Source organism: Ictalurus punctatus, chromosome 23, assembly GCF_001660625.3.
Source record: "Ictalurus punctatus breed USDA103 chromosome 23, Coco_2.0, whole genome shotgun sequence".
Classification (NCBI taxonomy): domain Eukaryota; kingdom Metazoa; phylum Chordata; class Actinopteri; order Siluriformes; family Ictaluridae; genus Ictalurus; species Ictalurus punctatus.
Window position 1 is genome coordinate 10,378,623 of NC_030438.2, and position 20,273 is coordinate 10,398,895.

General features: G+C 40.4%; 2 protein-coding genes across 10 annotated transcripts in view; one reads left to right on the forward strand and one right to left on the reverse strand.

Annotated features, from left to right (window-relative positions):
* elovl2 (ELOVL fatty acid elongase 2) overlaps positions 1-9,863 on the forward strand; it is a 51,672-nt gene extending 41,809 nt beyond the window's left edge. The window contains exons 7-8 of the mRNA XM_017452845.3: positions 7,413-7,547; positions 7,731-9,863. Coding sequence (XP_017308334.1) covers positions 7,413-7,547; positions 7,731-7,838 — 243 coding nt within the window. The 3' untranslated portion in view covers positions 7,839-9,863. The remainder of the gene's footprint in view (positions 1-7,412; positions 7,548-7,730) is intronic.
* sycp2l (synaptonemal complex protein 2-like) overlaps positions 1-20,273 on the reverse strand; it is a 97,370-nt gene that overhangs the window by 10,469 nt on the left and 66,628 nt on the right. For 4 of the 9 annotated variants that reach the window (XM_053674706.1, XM_053674705.1, XM_053674708.1 and 1 more), the window contains 2 exons: positions 11,156-11,214; positions 10,988-11,069 (listed from right to left, as the gene is read on the reverse strand). In XM_053674706.1, the coding sequence (XP_053530681.1) occupies positions 10,988-11,069; positions 11,156-11,214 (141 nt within the window). Of the gene's footprint in view, positions 1-8,139; positions 10,695-10,951; positions 11,070-11,155; positions 11,215-13,884; positions 13,974-20,273 lie in introns of those variants that run through there. The other 5 variants (XM_053674710.1, XM_053674709.1, XR_008393287.1 and 2 more) reach the window with 5 other exon arrangements.

Here is a 20,273-nt window from a genome sequence, read left to right on the forward strand (position 1 = left end):
ATCAGGTGACGTGGCAATTAAGCGCGTCGCGTGATATGTATATGGCACCTGTGAACCGCGCCGTCAGCCTCTATTATCTGAAGTGAAGACGCAATTCACAGGCTTACCCCGGTATGACAAAGCTTCACAAGGTCTCGTTCCCTTCTCAGGGAACAGGGTTACATGTGTAACCCCGACGTTTCCTTTCAAAGGGAACTTCATGTACTGTTTAGTATAACACTATGGGAATGAGAATACCCACTCCGTCATACCGAGGGTACGGCCTGTTCAAAAAGACCCTAGCCCGAGGGTCACTGCAAGACACTCGAGCCTGGGATGGATTGAATATCCAGGATGTAATATCGAATGAATGTGTGTGGCGTAGACCACCACATCCTGTAAGGATAGCCCGTTGGACAAAGCCTTCGAGGAGGCGACCCCCCCTAGTGGAATGAGTCCTTATGCCCAGAGGCGAGACCGCATGCCTCATAAGCGATAGAGATTGCTTCCACTATCCAATTAGAGATGCGCTGCTTTGACACAGCATCACCTCTACTGTCGCTGCCAAGCAGACCAGCAGCTGCTCTTGACTTACACCACTGGTCAGAGCGGTAGACGTAAGTACAGAGAGCCCTTACTGGACACAACAGGTACATTCTCTCTTGTTTCCGTGTGAGGAACAGAAGAGGGCCGAAAGCCTGCAACACCACAGGCTGTTCAGCAGATGTAGGCACCTTAAGAATATAATCCGGCCTAGGATACAGGAAGGCCTTGGCTAATCTAGGGGTAAAGGCAAGGCAGGAAGGGGCAACTGAGAGAGCTTGTAGATCTACTACTCGCTTGAGAGATGTCAGGGCCAGCAGAAGAGTTACCTTTAGAGTCAGAAGCTTATCAGAGGCTGAGGCTCAGGGCTCAAATGGGGCACCTGAGCAACCTTCCAGGATCACAGAAGGTCCCAGGAAGGTATGCGCGGCCTGCAGATGGGCCTCAGACACCTGACACCACACATAAACCTCGAAGTTAGAGGATGTTGCACCATAGAGGCACCATCAACAGGGGTGTGGCTGCCCGAAATGGCAGCCACATAAGCCCTGATTGTAGAAGGAGCCCACCCCACTGAGAAATGTTCTTGTAAGAACTCCAGGACTGTAGCTATTACACAGTTCACTTGGTCCACAGTGGACCCTGTGGATGGGAATCTCCAAAGGAGTGCCATCTAGTAGGGATATTATCTCTGAGAACCATATTCGAGCTGGCCAATAAGGTGCTACTAGTGGCAGACATAGACTGTTTTGGCGAACTCTCGCTAGAACTTGTGGGAGCAGAGTGATAGGGGGAAAAGCGTACAGATGTGACCTCTGCCACATGTGTACCATAGTGTCCAGTCCTAATTGTGCGGGAGGAGTGAGGGCGAACCACCGTGTATTGTCTTCTTGGAGGCCAAACCTCCGCCATATGGACTCCACCACATGTAGATGGAGCCACCAATCCCTGGGCCTCAGCCCCTGCCTCAACAGGATGTCTGCCCCTACATTCCAGTTGCCCAGAATGTACATTGCACTCACTGACAACTTTCCCTCTGCCCAGAGAAGAATTAGTTGCACCTGCCTGAACAGCGGGCGTGGACATAATCCTCCCTGTTGGTCAATATATGAGACCACCGCTGTGTTTTCTGTAAACACATGGTGACCTCTCAATTGAGGAAGAAGGAATTTCAGTGCTAGAAAATGGCCCACATTTCTAGGCAATTTATATGCCACTCCAGATGAGGGGCACTCCAGAGACCGTGAGCTAGACAGCTGTCTAAGACTGCGCTCCAGCCCGTGAGGGAGGTGTCTGTCATTGCCGCATTGCGCTTTGCGCCTTGCATAAGGAGACACCCCTAGAGTGTAACCCAAGGCTAGAAACTGGGGACAGTCAAATTCTCAGAGCACGTAGGCATTGCCACGTGACACTGATTACTCTGAGGTTTCGTCCTTGGACGAAACCCCCAACTTCTCAGCCACCACTGAAACAGTCTCCTGTGCAATAGGCCCAATGGTATGATGTTGGCTGCCCATAAGCTCCAATAGTCTCCCATAGAGACTGGAGGGGATGCCAAGATCCAGCTTTATCTTGCTCAATGATGATAGGATTGACCCTATGTATGTTGGGGATAGAAACGTCCTCATCATAGTAGAATCCTTAGAACCCCTAGAAAAGTTGTCAACTGCACTGGAGAAAGCATACTTTTCTGAGGTTCAACCTGAGCCCCAAGCTCTTCACGTGGGCGAGAACAACATCTCGATGTTGAATTGCCAGTTCCCTGGATCATGCTAGAATTAACCAGTCGTCCAGGTAGTTTAGTACACGGATGCCCTGGAGTCACAATGGAGCCATAATGATATCCATGCACTTTGTGAAGGTGCGAGGGGATAAAGCTAGCGATATTTCTATGTGGAGATATGCACCTTTTCTATCTAAAACCAGTCCTCAAACTGAATCTGTGGAACGATAAGTTTGGTGTCAGCATCTTGAACCTGCATGTGCAAAGAGTACAGTTCAGATGACGCAGATCTAAAATTGGCCTCATACTCCTATTTTTTGCGGAGAAGGAAATAATTACTGTAAAACCCTCCCTCCCTCAGGGAATGGGGTACATGTTCTATGGCCCCTTTGTCCTCTTACTTTGTGGCTCTTACTTCCTGCACTAATGTTGGGCTCTGGTCTGTGCTGACTACTGTGGTGAGCACACCTCTGAACCGGGAGGGTCGAGCTATAAACTGGACCCGGTATACCTTTTCTACTGTAGACAGAACCCATGGAGACACATTTGGCAGTAGTTTCCACGTAGCCAGATGGTCTTTTAGTGACGTTAACTATTCCACATTCTATTGGAGGGAAAACATCACATTTTCGTTGCCCTGTGACAGCTCGCTGACCAGAGAACACTGAAAACTTGGGACAGCCTTGACTAGGGGAGGCCCTACAGTAGCACTGGGGGCTGCCCCAACAACCTCACGTCCCCTGATACCTCCCTCCACAGCCCCTCAGGACCGCTCTTCTTTGTCTGCTTGGCCTTTATGACCGTTCTCAGATCAGGCCTAGTAGCATGCCCTGACTGTGGCCGCCCGGTTCCCCTGGCTGTTTGCAGGGGTTGGTAGGCTGCCATACTTGCCTTCTGTGTCTCCCTCGCACTTGTGCTGGCCAGTGTGTGAACTCGACACAAGAGGGAAGGAACTGGCTGAATGCCGCCATATGTCGAGCTCACTCAGCAGTTCTGCTTGGTAGGCCTGCAACACTGTTATTATCTGCTCTGACCCACAAGCAAGACTAATACTGCATAGGCCTTGCCCACCAATGCCACGGTGGCCTTACACAGTGGCTTGTGTGGCAAAGCCGGCCCCCCTAAATTACCTGCCGTCGTTGGAGAGAGGTAGCTCGCAAGTGCCTCCTCCACCTTCAGCAGAGCTAAATAGCCATGCTGTTCATTCCCCACAATGTCCGAATAATCCAACATCTTGGGGTTATAAATATGTCTTATGCATGGTTTATTGTCATGTACTTCTGAAAGAAAGGGGAGTTTTCACTTCAAGCAGGTCTTTATATGCTGCTCTCAGTTTTTAGTACACCATTCTGGCTCCTCGGAGTCAGAGAGGAATTATTACTATTATTTTTGTGTGTGTGTCCCCGCCTTGGCTTTCCATATCGGAAGGAGGAGTTGTGACACGAGCTCCAAAATCCAGCGGAGAGATGGACCCAGAAGACAGAGCACAAGATAGAGCAGCGCTTGTATCCGGCTCCTCTTCCGGATCCATAAGAGATCCCCCGGACCTGAGACGGCTAGCTGCCTCAACAGCAGGCCAGCCCAGATACATGAGGCTCTGAAACCCAACTCGCTTTGGTTTCCGAGAAGAGAGCGAGTCGCGAGCGGAGCTGCCTGATGTAGGCGTTACAATGCGCAGCCTGTCGAGGCTGCCATCACATGCACAAACCCTAGACACTTCACACAGAAAGTGTGCACTACTCCCTGTGATGAAACAGGAGCACGTAACCCACTTCCTGAATTCTCTCACTCATATTTTTCTCTCTCGCTCATTCCTTTTTTTTCCTTCTCTTTTTTTAAAGGGATAGAAAAGTTCTGAGATTTTGAGAAAAGATAGAGAGGAAATGAAGAGTATTTTTCTTTCTTTATACAAACAACCAACATGCAGTCTTGCTGAAGATAATAAGGCTGACGGTGCGGTTCACAGGTGCCATATATTAAAAAAAAAAAAAATTATATATATATATATATATATATATATATATATATATATATATATATATATCTCACACGATGCGCTTAATTTCCACGTCACCTGATCATGGCAGGCCTATAAATAGGCATTATTTTACACAAGCTTCAGATGCCGGTCGCACGTGAGAGGTGCTCCCATAGTGTTATGCTAAACGCAATGTGAAGTTCCCTTTGAAAGGAAACACAATTGTTCTGATGGACCAATCGAATAACAATTGATCTAGCAGCACTAAGAGATTTCTATAGTTCAGGAAGTTCTCCTTCCATGTTGTTTGAAATACTGCAATTTAGTTTTATGCCATTTATGCTATAATTTTCAAGTGGTCTCTTTTAAGGTGTGCGTGTGATCGTGCATTTGATGTCGTAGTGTGGCAAGGTGCATATTTTATGATCAAGAGATTTTAAATGAGATGAGATAATGATCTGATGTAGCTTCAGACTGTAGAAATGTTACTATGTTTTCTATATTTAATCCTAATTATGAGTATGCCTATTACATTCTAATTGACCCCTAATGAATTTAGAATGAACACAACTGCTGTTCTCAGAGTGTCTTCCATTTTATAAAAATGAATATTAAGTATTCACAAAAATTAAGAAACAACCAGGTCAAAAATTAAATCTGCAAATTCACAAATTTGTGGCCCTGGGGGTCTGTAAATAATAATTAGTGGAATCGACTATGTAGACTTATTTTTTGTGGCTAAATATTTTATGTTAGTATGTAGGACTTCAAACATGTTGAATTTATGAATAGGTTTTTGTGTGACATCTAGATTATGATTATAAATGAGTGCTACACCTCCTCCTCTGCCAGTTAGATGGGGCTGATGTATATAACTGTATCCAGGAGGACAAGCTTCATTTAATGCTACATACTCATTTGGTTTAATCCACGTTTCTGTTAAACGTGTAAATTAAACCGAGTAATGATCAGTAATGGTTTCAATAACAATAAGCGCTTTCGATGTAATAGATCTAATATTTAACAGTTCTAGCTTCAGATCAAAGGTGCTGGCTGTACATTCAGTATGATCAAATTTTAGGTTACTAAAACAAACTTTCAGAGTATTTCTTCATTTCTGTTTAGCTCGGGAAGCAGTCTTGATATTTTGGAAGTGACGACTCAGTGCAGCTAGCAGCTTGTCAGTTTAGCCTGCTTGTCTGATCCCTGACCTTGGCTCTGGATTGCCACCTATTAACTAGGCCTGTTCTGAGAGTATGTGCTAGGCTGCAAGAAATGAGAGCAACACCTTCCCGAGTGGGATCCCACCCTAATAGGCCAGTCTTGCCTCAAAACAACTCCTATTAACTATAAAGCCCACATTGTTTTCACAGCATCACCTAGACATCCAGCAGTTCAGTGACCATAACCTGCTGTAAGCTACATTGCTATGCCACCTTGGAATGGGGCCAAAAGCATATTACTGCATCAGAACTAGGGACCAATGAACCCTAAAGGGCAGCAGCAGGCATGTACTGGGGTGAAAAGGATGAACGGTGATCCCCAGCTGATATCCCTTGAACTTACTAAAATTACTGTTAGGGGTGCTACACGCAGAAAATGCCCAGCAGGTTCAACACCTACCTGTTCACTACACTCCTGATAACATACAGTGATGCTTGAAAGTTTGTGAACCCATTAAAATTTTCTATATATCTGCAAAAATATTACCTAAAACATTATCAAATTTTCACACAAATCATAAAAGCGGACAACAATCCTTGTTCTTAAAATAAATAGATCCTTGTTCTTGAAATAAAAGTGGGTGCTCACTCACACCTGATCATTATTGCATTGATTGAAAACACCTGACCCTAATTTCACATTCAAATGCACTGTTAATCCTAGAGGGTCACATACTTTTTACCAATCACAGATATGTAATATTTGATCATTTTCCTCAATAAATAAATGACCAAGTATAATATATTTTATCTCATTTGTTTAATTGGGTTCTCTTTATCTACTTTTAGTGTTGTGTGAAAATTTAATGATGTCATTATGCAGATATATAGAACAATCTACAGGGTTCACAAACTTTCAAGTGCCACTGTAAGCTATCAAATACCTTTTAATATTATGTGGGTGGTATGTACTGAAAGTTCACCTATGAAGGCTCTGTACATGGATGCCATAAAGGAATTTGACAGGGCTGAGTGTCAGTACTTGTTTCTTACATTGGAGGGATGTGAGGCTGTGGGTCTGGTCTGATGGCCTAGTCTCTCTGAGTATAGCTGTAAACAACTCCTTCATCTGATGGAATATTTAAAGGATGGATTTTTTTCCCAGCGCATAACTGGCTTGTAAATCGGTTTTATTTGCCAAGGCATCTCCTTTTATTGCTGTGTACCACTTCCAGCATGTCAGCTGAGACACTTAAACTATTTTAAAATAGCAGTTTCCCTTTGTAACATGCTTGGGATAAATAATCACCTGGGTACAGTGTAGATCTTTTTTTCTTCTCTATTTTCAAGGCACACCATTTTCTTTTCATCTCACTTAATTTGCACCTAATTAACCTTTTCTGTAATTTCTCTCTAGAGTTTAACCTTTTCAGGTGCTGTTACGCTGCTAAATATTTTTTATTTTGCATAGGAGTCAAAATAACTTCCACTTTGCCTTTCTGCCTATTCTTTTATCATTTACCAGTCATTCCATGTTTCCAACCCTCTGTGCACTTGAGCTTTTATAGAATTTTGTGGGCATCACTAAATGCAAATGAGCTGTCTTGGGAATACGCTTTGCACTTTATGGGTCATCAATATACAAAGGCGAGTATGGATAAAATCAGCGTTTCAGAAACATTTACTTTGGTTTATGGAAACATTTACACACAACTTTAAAACGATTGATAAATGAGAAACAATGTCAATATTTTTCCACCACAAATGTTAATATTATTCATATGTTGATATTGTGTGGACTGCTGGTTTATATAGATTTTAGCCATTTTTAGTCAGAAGAAAAAATAGTGTGTTTTAAGTGTGTTGCATTTTTTTTTGTAGCTGATGGTCTATGGGAGTTAAACAATTAAAGTTTTACTTCCTCTCCTTCTTTTTCATTTAATTCTATAGCTCATAGAAAACAGTTAAATATTACTGAATATACGATCTAAATATTCCTTGTTGTTTCTCCTGGTTTTCATTTCAGATTCAGTTTATATTAACTATAACACACACATTAAGTGCAGTGGTTTTCCCCTGTGGTTTTCCTCTGGGCTGCCTGTTATTTCAGTCCAGCTACATGGTTACACTTGTTATCTTGTTCATCAACTTTTACATGCAGGTAAGAAACAACAACAATTAACAAAATAAGTACTATTTCTATAATAAAAGCTGCTATAACTCCATTGGTTTCTAATAATTGCATTATTTATTGCTTTCACCATTTATCTGTCAAAACTGTACAAAATACAAATAAAGGATGGAAAATAATTCCATTCAAACATTCCATTTCAATTCATTGCAGACATACAGAAAAAAGACAGCCAGAGATGACAAAGCAAGAGAAATGATGAGAAACCACAAAAACGGCATCCTATCCTGTGTTAATGGAGCCAAACATAAGCTGCAGTGATGATGAATCATGACTCTTCAAAATTAAACGTTTGTTGATTAATCTAATAGCAGGGATAATCCACTTTAATTGTAATACTGTACTTGTGCTTTTTATATAGAGTACTGTTTTTAACCTTTTGCATTATGTTTTTGTTTGTTCCTCTCAAGACTTGACAATGTTAATGATTTCAGTGCTTTACTGTACCGCTGTATATTAGTGATACACTCAATATCTTGGGCATTTGGAAATAATCTGTGATATTTTGAGTCAGGGGAATTCCTTAATCCATACTTTCACATTTCATCATATTATCAATTGCCCTCAAAAGTCCAGTCCAGATTGGTTTCATTCATGCTTTATCCCTCTTTGATGATCATATACACAGAGCAATTTACAGACACACTGGCATCATTATAATACGTGGTTGATCACCGCGATAATATGGCGAATTCAATCAGTAGAAAAAAGTCCTATCCGGATGGGATTAAATTTACATGGGGTCCTGGGTTTGCAGGGTTTCTGGTTTGCAGGTGCTCCTCTGTGACTTTACCACCATCCAGATTGGCCATATTGATATTTTGTATATCTTTGTCTTACTCTGAGAAAATTACAGGCCTAATTACGTACTGTTTTTCACCAAACTCAGCAGTTTTCTGATCATTTTAGTCTCATCAGGATGCACATGTCCATGATTTTCTATGTAGATGTCGCCTCTTGTTGGAAAAATAATATGTTTGACTGCTGCTACTTGCTATATTTAGTCTCATAGTGCATGTATCAGTGACCCTCTCCCAGATTTTAAACACTTAATGGGTCATGGAAAAAAAATTGTATGCTTATCATATACTTCGTGGTTGTTTTATTATATTTTCAAATTGTTGCTGGAACTTAGTGGTTCGTCCCAAAATGATACAAGAGCCAGCATCTTTTCTCTACTCCAGTGCCTCTACAACTGCTTGGACGTCACTTTGTGAATGGAGTATGATCATATGACCATGAGGCACAAACACACACATACATAAAAAACACAACTCCATAGAAATCTACTGCTACTGTGGTAATTTTATTGCTGTCTGGATGCGAGATCATCACTGAGGAGACTGATTGAAAAATTGACTACTGACATCTCCCTAAACTAATTCAATCTGAATAGAGCTAAAAAGTACTTTTGGACTACTGCAACATGAATGGTTGAATGTATGGCCATGCTGACTTCAGAGTGTTTCAAAAACACAGTGCCTTGCAGAAGTAATCAAAATGTCTGATATGGATTTTAATTAATTTGCTCCCAGCATAATCCTACATATTCAAAACTCATATGAAACAATTACATTAAATCACAACTTTATTTATTTTGCCTTTTTGTAAAGCAAGCCCAGATTACGTACAGCTACCTTTATTTTGCCTGAACATTGCCCTGATTGACCCATGTCCTGGTGAAATTTTTTTTGTTGTTTGTTTGTTTTAACTCCGATATAATTATTCATTGTCTTTCAGGAACTGAAGCAAGGTTTCATGTTGTACATACCCAGTTATACCTACATAACTTACTTCCATTTTAGTACTTTGCAGACAGAACTGATTATTAGCAGCTGTTAGAGGACATTTAATGACAATTATTTAATTATTTATAGAATACTGATAATATATAAAAGTTAAGATTTCAATAACACAGTATAACACAATATGAATACATCATCACACCCCTAATGTCAATGTTTTTAAGAGATACATTATCTAGTGTGCTCCCTTCATACAGACCTGAGCTCTCCTACTTGTATTTAGGGCAAACAGTGTACTGTCTATAAAAATATATATAAAATTGCCCTAAAATGCATCATCTTACACATAATTATTGGGCACCACTTTTCATAAAGAATGCTGGACTAATTCTGTGTTGTAGCAAATTTTATTTTCTCTTGATCTTTAGATTTAATAAATTCTATTCAAATCTATGATTCTCAAAAAATAAACTAGTATTTGTCGAATCAATAATTTCTTGTATTTTTTAATGGGTAAAGTGCAGTCCTTCAGTATTTTGGGTTCACGCCTAATACAAATTCTTCTAAAAGAATTATTCATATTTCACCACAGGACCGGCTCTGAGACAAGAGCAGTACCATACCAGATCTGAAGCAAAGTCACAAATCAGTGTTCTCTTTGGGTTTGAGTTTGTTTTCTTCAAAGCTTATTGTGCTTCAATGTTTGGAGAGTTTATAGAGTTTTCTCCATTCAGAATAAAAACATAGTTTGATGTTTTAAATAGTGGTATTTATGATAGATATATTCTGTGGTAGAAATATTTTAATGAGGCATTTCTGTCCTGCAATCACTCAAACAAATTTTAAGTTGGTAAAGCAAAATAAAAAAAACAAACAAACAAATGCAATGCACAAATGTATATCCCTATTTCTATCTTAACTGCTGGCATAATTCTCAATTCAATTTTGTTAGATGACCCTCTAGAGGCTTGTGGAATCAAGACATCACTATATATCAGAAGCTGAACTTTCTCAGATTATGTTCACATATACGGTTGTTCCTTTTTTAGTGGAAGAAATTATATAGTCAGCACTATTTACAAATGTATAGGAACAATGAAAATTGAAAATGGTGCATGATTGTCTTTAGCTTTTTGCGTACATTCTGTAATTGTTATAATTCTGTAAAGATTTAAACAAATTGTATTTGCATAAACAGATAAAGAAACAATGCACTTGAAAAGAAGTCATACGATTCACAAATATTCACTTATGCAATGCTCATAAAGGATTTAATATTCTTGTGCAATTTCTAGCGGGAATCTGTGGTTGCTGGATAAAATTTTCACTTTCTTAGGCTGTCTTCAGTCTCTGCAACTGGAACGACTGTGGACTGAAATAAGTGCATTTCAAGAACCAGGTGTTATTTTCACTATTAATATGTTTATACTATTTTATTCATTATTAAGGTCTATAATTTAATTCATGGATAAGCATTAGTTAGGTAGCTAATACATTGATGTATGCACTTAGATGAAATTAAATATTCCATACATAGACAAATAAATTGCTTCCATGTTCTTCCTATAATGGGCATGTTGGTTATGTACTCAACATGATATGCACATCTTAGAAATGCAGGAGCAAAACCTTATGTGACAGTTGTAGACTGTAGGTGATGCCTACCACACTAGGCATTGCTTCTGTTCCCTCTGCTTGCCTATGGTGGACTTGGACCCCCTCTCTAAGTAACTCTAGAGAATCCAACCTAGAAGGAATAGAAACAAACCAAAACAAATATGAAAAAATTTAGGCTTAAGATTTTGCTCACATGCATGCAATATTTTATACTACCTCTTTTGCTGTTTATTACAGAATGCTCTCACTTTATCAGACACCGACCGCCAAAAACCCTGGAAGGAGGACAAGGACAGCAAAACTGAAACTCAATTGTCATACTATTTGCATCCCACATTGTATAAATCAATGACTTACTTTGTTAAATGATTCCTAAAAAATTGTCAGCTACTTAAGACACCAAGGAACACAGTATATGTTGTAAGATGTCCTCTATTAATTGTTTTAAAAGTGAAGAAATTGCCAAGTTCAAAACTTTATGAAAATTATTCATATAATTTATTATACACTGAAATGTACAGAAATATATTAACATCTCTCATTTATTAAGGTAATTTATAAAGAAAGTTCTCTGTGCTATGGTCCATCAGCAACTACTATAACCACCAGTAGAAGAGCATGATCCTTGCGCTTTCAAATTATACAGACATAATGCACAAGATGTACTGTATGGTGCAGCCTAATATAATGTATAGGTACTAGACTTGTGCAATATAATGATATTATTTCCACAATATCAAGGGACATTTGTTGACAATTATATTAGCAACTAGCAACTACTTGCACTAGCTGGTAATATAACTTGCACTACTGCTCCTGGCCTAGAATCAGTACAGAGAAGTTAAGCAGGTCTTTTGTTGTGAAGGACGACAACGAAGAAGAATCACAACACCAAGAAAAACAATGCTTGGACAATCTTTCGCCACGATTAGCACCCATCTACAAGTCTTTATACTCTTTAAGGCTAGAATTTTACAAATGTGGGTACTTTCTGACCTGCACTCGTTTCCATCTCTTCCATTTATTCTTCAACTACCTTGACAATCAATGGCCCTGGGTCACTGCCACCTTGTGGAACAACTAAATAATTGAATGCAAAATAATTAAATACGCACGTGCGACCTGTAAGCCCGGTTAGAAAAATCGAAGGGCATTTATTGAGGACTATATTACCAGCTAGTACACATATTGCATAGGAGCTCCATAAAAACATTAGAATACACTAGTAAGAGTCACTCAAAAACACCAAATGAGCAGTCTTTTTCTCTCCAGTATAATGAGAGATTAGCCATGTAATTCTAGAATGATCTGAGCAGGTGCCTGAATTTTCCAATATTAAGAGAAACTTTCTGGACACCCTGCCCCCTTTCCCCTCATATCACATGCTCTCAATTCATGTGGAAATACTTGGGCTCCCTCACTTTCTGTCAAGATAAATGGAGAATGTTTTTTGGCTCATTAATGTGAAATAACATCTATCAGTGTATATTTGACTTAGCTAACATTAGGCATGTATATATTAAATAGTTGCATCACTATATTTCTTATGAATGCCACCAAAAAAAGGGAAAAAAAGGACAACGATTTTAACACCAAAAAAGTAAGTAGGCCTACAATGTGTCAACTCCAACACTACAAATAATGTAATAAGTATAATTAGAAAGTGATTAAATATGCCATTTTGTTTTTCTTTTTGACCAACTCTCTCCTGCACTCTCTTGTAATATGTAGGCCATGTGAACAATGGGCCGATTTGTAAAAGGATTTTTAAAAAAATGCCATAACAGCATATTTCAATACAAACAGTTTACTTCATATTACTGTAAGAACCAGTGTAGCTGCAGTTTTTTTCAAGGGCAGGACCAGGGGACAAGTTAGGGGTTAGTTAAGTGTTCACAGAAGAATCTTTAACCGTTCTTTAACCGAGGATAGTGACGGATTCTGCTGTCTGGTTTGAGTTTGGAAGCTCATTCCACCACTGAGGAGCAATCAGTTTGAAGGTGGGTGGCAGCAATAGTCTGACTATAATTGGGATAAAGTGCAGATATGTGCAATTATTTGTGCAATATAATGCTGTGCAAAATTAAGCTGAGGTAGTTGCATCATATACAGTGCTGTGAAAAAAGTATTGATCTCTTCTGTTTTTGTGTTTCTCATACTAAATTGTTTCAGAAATTAAAACAAAATCTAAGATAAAACAAAGGCTGCCTGATGGAGTATTTGTAAATACAACAGACAGTTTTTAAATGATGATATTTATTGAAGCATAAAAATTATCCAGTACCAACTGGGCCTGTGTGAAATGTATTTGCCCCAGTAGTTACTAATTCCCCAAATATATGAAACTGCATTCAAAATGGGGTTCAGCTGGACTAGATGCAACCAGGCCTGATTACTGCAAACCCTGTTCAATTAAATCAACACTTAAATATAACTTTTCAGCAGCATGAAGTTGGTTAAAAGGTTTTACACCCAGTAACACAATATGCCAAAATTGAAAGGCATAGCCTTTCAAAGTATACACCATTTGACATGTATGCGTGCACAGGCAGTTGATGCACGCGCATTACGATAATTTGCACTACCCCTCCTGGCCTAGAGTCAGTAAAGTGGGTCTTTTGTTGTGAAGGACAACAACTAAGAAGAAACAACATGAAAAACAATGCTTGGGCAATCTCGCCACGATTAGCACCCATATACAAATCATTATACTCTAAGGTTAGAATTATACAAAATGTGGGTACTTTCAACACTGCACTCGTTTTGGTCTCTTCCATTTATTTAATTTTTTCTTCAACTACCTTGACAATCAACTGTATGCCCTACAGATGACAATCAACTGTATGTGCAGTGCACATACAGTACGAGGGTACTGATAATGAAATTTGTGTCATGCGTACTGTTCCTAGCGTACGTGTAAAAAGTGAAGCATACTTTCTACTTACTTCTAATTTTTGCCAAAATACACCTTGATGATCCTCAAACCTTTTGGCAGAATGTTCTGTGGATTGATAAGGCAGGGGTCCTGCTACATCTGATGTAAACCAAACAGAGAATACCACAAAAAGAACATCATACCTATAGTCAGGCATGGTGATGGAAGTGTGATGGTATGGGGATGCTTTGCTGCTTCAGGGCCTGGGCAATTTGCAATAATAGAGGGAAACATGAATTCTGCTTCTACTGAAAATCCTAAAGGAGAATGTCCGGTCTTAAGTCCGTAAATTGAAACTCAAGTGCAACTGGGTTATGCAGCAAGACAATGATACAAAGCATAGGAGTAAGTCCTAGAAGTAAGTGAAAAACTAATCTCCAGTTATCAGTAGCATTTGGTTGCAGTTTTTGCTGCTAAAGGTGGCACAAACAGATTTTAAGTTTAAGGGGGCAATTCATTTTTCACATTGGTGATAGGTGTTGGATAACTTTTTTTGATTCTGTTGTGTCTTTGTGTTAGACTACAACTTAGAAAAACAAAAGGAGACACTCTGAGGCAAAACTAACTCGTGTATTAACCAGCAAGAGCAAAACAACATATCAATGAGCATGGCTAATTACCAATCAGAAGTCAATGCTAAGGGGAGTGATTCCACTTAAAGTAATAGGTCCACGCTATACACTACACTCCTCACCTTTTAGATCTATACAATGCATATGAATAGAAAATAAAACATTATAATTTGCTCTCTGCAAATCTTGTTTTTAAACAATCTATGACTATAACAGTCTATGATACAAACTATAACTACTAAGGTTATAACTATATAAACCAAGTCAGTTCTTTACAGATCCAGTCTTTTGGGTGGCACCCTGTTCCTTTCAGGGTAGCGCCTCTGTATCTGTGGAGTAACATGATGGTTCTTTTCAAGGGAGACTGTTTCTATTGCCGGTGTCATACATTTGATAGTGTCACGATCAGAATCGTGATAAGTCTGGTGGACACACTGTGTCTGGTTTATTGAATGCAGACTGTTCAGGGGTGTTCTTTGGCTGAGCATCAAGTATTTGATCAACGTGACATCTCCACGTATGCTCTCCAACATCCACTTCATACGTCAGTGGTCCAGGTCTCGTGGCTATCCGCCCAGGTGTCTACTTGTTCTCTTGATAATCACGCGCTAAAACTGGCTGTCTAACATCAAAACTCCTTGCTGCTTTACCTGTTCACTTGCTGAACTGTTTATTCTGCACTTCTCACCACAAGTTAGGTTTTAGAAGGTCAAAGCGTGATCCCAGTTCATGAACAGCAGTGCAGGCATCTGGTTTGTTGTTGCATGCACAGAGTTCAAAAGGAACTCTATACAAAAGCAAGTTGTCCACCTTATGTTGCAGAGGAATGTCCTCTTTCTCCATGGCTTTAATGGACTTTTTGAATGTTTGGACAAACCATTCAGCTAACCCATTTGTAGCCGGGTGGTGTGGTGCTGACTTGAAGTGTTTAATGCCATTTCTCTTCATGAAAAGTCTGAATTCGTCTGAAGTATACCGTGGTCCGTTGTCACTCACAATTTGCTCAGATAGGCCATTTCTGGACAAGATACTCCTCAAAACAGAAATAGTCTTTTCTAAGGTGGTAGATTTCATTGGTATGACCTCGGGCCACTTTGAATGAGAATTCACAAATGGCCTGGCAAAGTCAATATGCACTCTTTGCCATGGTGCAGACGGCCACTCCCACAGATGTAAGGGTGCTTGAGAAGGTACATTTTGAAATGTTATGACATCCTGAACAGGATTTTGTGAGATCCTCGATCTGTCTATCTATTCATGGCCACCACATGTAGCTACGAGCGAGGCTTTTCATCTTGACTGTACCCAGGGGACCCTCATGTAGGTTCTCCAACACTCTAGTACGGAGCTTAGCAGGAACTATAACACGAGAGCCACACATCCGAGTCCCTTGGCACAGAGACAGTTGTTCACGTCTCACTGAAAACTCTGGGAACAAAACATTTCCATGAGCTGGCCAACCCTGTATGGTGATGTCATACACTTTTTACAGTGTCGGGTCATTCCACATTTTTCATATCTCTGTGTTTGTTACCGACAGCTGGTCCACCAGTGCTGTATGGAACACTTCCACTGGATCCTGAGTGGAAAGCTTTACTTCCTCAGTTGTAGACAGTGGAAGGCGTAACAAAGCATCAGCATTACTGTGCATCTTGGTACCTTTAAACTCTATGTCATAAGAATGGGCTCCCAAGAAAAGTGCCCAACGTTGTAACCGTGTGGATGACATCACCAGAATTCCCTTCCTGGGGTTGAAGATGGACACAAGGGGCTGGTGGTCTGTCACCAAGATGAACATTTGGCCATAAAGGTAGTGATGGAACTTCTTTATGCCCATACTAGACTAAGGGCCTCTCGATTGATCTGTGCATAATTGCGTTCTGCACTCGTCAGTGATCTTGAAGCGAACGCAATCGGACGCTCAGATCCATCGTCCATAGTATGCAATAAAACGGCACCAATGTCATATGAAGACGCATCACATGCCAGTCTGATGGGTCATAGTGGGTAAGGAGTTCATCTGATTTCATCAGTCTTTTTGTCTCTTTGAATGCTTTCTCACATTTTTCTGACCACTCCCAGTTTGTTGCTGTCTGTAACAGTGCATTAAGTGGGTGCAGCACTGTAGCAAGATTTGGGAGAAATTTGTGATAATAGTTTACAAGGCCCAAATATGATCCAAGTTGTGACACGTTTTCCGGTCTAGGTGCCTGTAGCACAGCTTCAACTTTCTCCTGTGATTTGTGTAAGCCATGTTTGTCAATGACATGTCCACAATATGAGATTTCACTCTTGAAAAACTCACTTCTCTTTCTTTGCCCGTAGACCATACTTGTTTAGCGTGGTAAGCACTTTGCTGAGGTTTTGGAGATGTTCATCATTCTTGCCTGTCACAATTATGTCATCAAGATAACACTGTGTCCCTGGTATATCTTGAAGAACCTGATCCATTGCTCCTTGCCAAATGGTTGGTGCAGATGTCACACCAAACACAAGACAAGTGTACTGGTACAGTACTGGTACTGTACTGGTACATTGGTACAATGAGTGGTTAGGTACTTCCTGCTTGACTCCTCAACTTCCATTTGGAGATATGCCTGAGACAAGTCAACCTTTGAAAACTTCTCCCCTCCCGCCAGAGATGAGAAAATATCTTCAATTCATGGTAGGGGGTACTGCACAGTGTGCAGTACAGGGTTAATGCTCACTTTGAAGTCCCCGCATATACGAACACCTCCACCTTTCTTGATTATCGGCACGATGGGTGTAGCCCAATCACTCCGGTCAACCTTGGAGAGAATGGCAGATGCCTCCAAGCTTTGAAGTTCAGCATCTACTTTAGGATGTAGAGCATAGGGCACCGGACATGCTTTATGAAATCTCGCCATCTAATTTAATTAAATTTTCGCCTTCATGCCTTTAAGTTTACCAATGCCCTTTTCAAACACTTTTGCATTAGCATTCTAGAGCTGTGACAATCTTTGGTTAGAGCTACAGTTTGTGCTGTTAAGACCTGTTGTTAATATGTTGAGGGCTTTGATGGTATGACAGTCAAGCTGGATTTTTCCTCAACCACTCCCATCCAAAAAGAGCTGGCCCTCCACTTTTCAACACAAATCTCCAGCTGCTGTGTTTTGCCACCATATGTGACATCTACCTTCAGTTTGCCTTTAGGAGACACCTTTTCGCCTGTGTACGTCTTTAACATGACTGAGGTCTTTTCTAACGGTAGCTTGAAAAACAGTCTGTTGCAGACAGCTTCAGAAATTACAGACAAATCTGAGCCTGTATCCAGCTTCATTTTCAGTTTGACACCAGACACATTTGTTGTTATCCGTATTATTTTCCTGTCTGTTTCAGTCATGCTATGCAGTTCTAGGCGTGACGGATCTTCATCAGAGCCTGTGCTCTCTGATATGTTTTCACATTCAGACACTTTGTGCACTTGTTTAGTTTTGTATTTGAAACCTTTGTCTTTACCTGGTTTTCCTTGTCGGCAATGCTTTTTGCCTGTTTTGCACACTCTTTCTATGTGGCCTTGTCTGTGACACTTTCTACAGACATTTTCCTTGAACCAACAATCATTTGCATCATGAGAGGATTTACCACATCTATAACATTTCTGCCTTTTTGCACTACTTAGGGACATTTTGTGCATTTCATTTTCTACACTCTTCTTTTGTAGCTCCGATGCATCCTTGGATGCTTAGTTGCTTTTTCTGAGTCCAGGTCTTTTTCTGACAATAGCCTCTTCTGTGTGCTCGTACAATGCATGCCACATAGAAGCCTGTCCTTTAATGCATCAGAAAGTCCCTCTTTGAATTCACAATGCTGTGAAAGTTTGCGTAGTTTTGCCATGTATTCAGAAATGCTCTCCTCCCTTGACTGGTTTCTTTTGTGAAGTCTGAATCTTTCCATTGTCACTAGTGTTTTGGGGTTCGAGTGACCTTGTAAGATGTCAACAATTTGTTTGAATGTCTTGCTTGCTGGCTTTGCAGGGGTTACGAGGTTACATTAAAGATTAGATGTTTTAGTCCCCATGAGACTAAGGAGTACAGAAACTTTCTTCTCTGCACCCACATCGTTCGCTTCACAATACAATTCAACCCTTTCAATATACGCCTCCCAGTCTTAGCGCTGTCGAACTCCTCTATTTTCCCGATGAAGGCCATAGTGTTATTTCCACTTTAGTTTATTAGCGTCTTTTACTGCGTGCCATGCACAGTTAACGTTACTCATGCAACCCTTTCGTTAGCAGTGACTGCCTGCCGTGATTCACTATTCCTCTCCTCTTTCCCTCCGGAGACCATCCGACATCTCATAACCGTGAATTCAGCGATATTCAGGTTTGTAATTTACTCGTCGCCAATTTGTTGTGTCTTTGTGTTAGACTACAACTTAGAAAAACAAAGGAGACACTCGGAGGCAAAGCTAACTCGTGTATTAACCAGCAAGAGCAAAACATCATATCAATGCACATGGCTAATTACCAATCAGAAGTCAATGCTAAGGGGGTGATTCCACTTAAAGAAATAGGTCCACTCTATACACTACAGCTTCAATAAAAAATTAATAAATAGAAATATTGTGTGTTTACTCAGGTTGTCTTTATGTTGCATTTCGTGTTAAAATCTAAAACTATTTATTATGAGACATACACAAAAACAGAAGAAATCAATTACTTTTTCACAGCACTGTATGATAAACATCTATAAATAAAGGGTAATACAAGATAAAGTGAATATAAACTGAAGATGAATGAATAGATGATGTATTAAAGGAACGTAGTTGGTGTGGGTGTTGTGTAAGGATGTCCAAGCAGTTATTCTTGGTGTTTGCCTGGTTGGAGGCGTGAATGGACTATGGGAAGAAGCTGTGTTAACCTTTAGAAAGAGGTTGCTGATCACACCACCTCTGCTGTGATGCTGGTCATCAGAATGCCCTTGATGGTGCACCTGTAAAAATTCTTTAGTACCTTAGAGGGCAGTTTAAAGTCTCTTAAACATCTATGGTGGTAAAGACGCTGCTGGGCCTTATTTGCCAGGGTGTTGATGTGACAGAACCATGACAGGTCCTGGGTGATGTGAACACCAAGGTACTGAAAACTGTGCACCGTCTCCACTGGAGTCCAGTTGATTTTAAGAGGATGGTAGCTCCTCTCCTGCTTTGTGCTAAAGTCCACCATCAACCCATTTGTCTTGCTTATGTTCAGGAGAAGGTTGTTATCCTGTCACCAGCTCTCCAGGCTTTTAATCTCCTCAAGGTAAGTGTTCTCGTCATTATTAGATATCAGGTCCACCACTATAGTGTCATCAGCAAACTTGACAATGGTGGTAGTGAGTGAGGGTGAAACATGTCTGCCCACCCATACTGCTTGTGGTCTGTCTGTAAGGAAGTTTGAGATCCACGGACACAAGGACAGGCTAACTTCTAGGTCCTTCAATGTGGTGGTGAGTTTGGAGGGAATTATAGTGTTAAATACTGAACTGTAGACAAACAACATTAACATTTCCCTTCCTTTGTTCAGGGTTGCGTGTAGGAGGTGTGAGATGGCATCCTCAGTAGAGTGATTCGGGCAGTATGCAAACTAATTGGATCCAGGGTTTCAGGTAATGAAGAGGTGATGAATTCTTTGACCAGCCTTTCAAAGCACTTCATCACATCTGGGGTCAGGGCTACTGGTTGATAGTCATTGAGGCAGGCAGGCAGGCTGGGGTTTCTTTGGGACAGGAACAATAATGGACTCTTTTGAAGCATGTAGGGTTTTCCGACTGTGCCAGGGAGAGGTTGAATATTTCTGTGAACACTGGTGCTAGCTGGTCAGCAC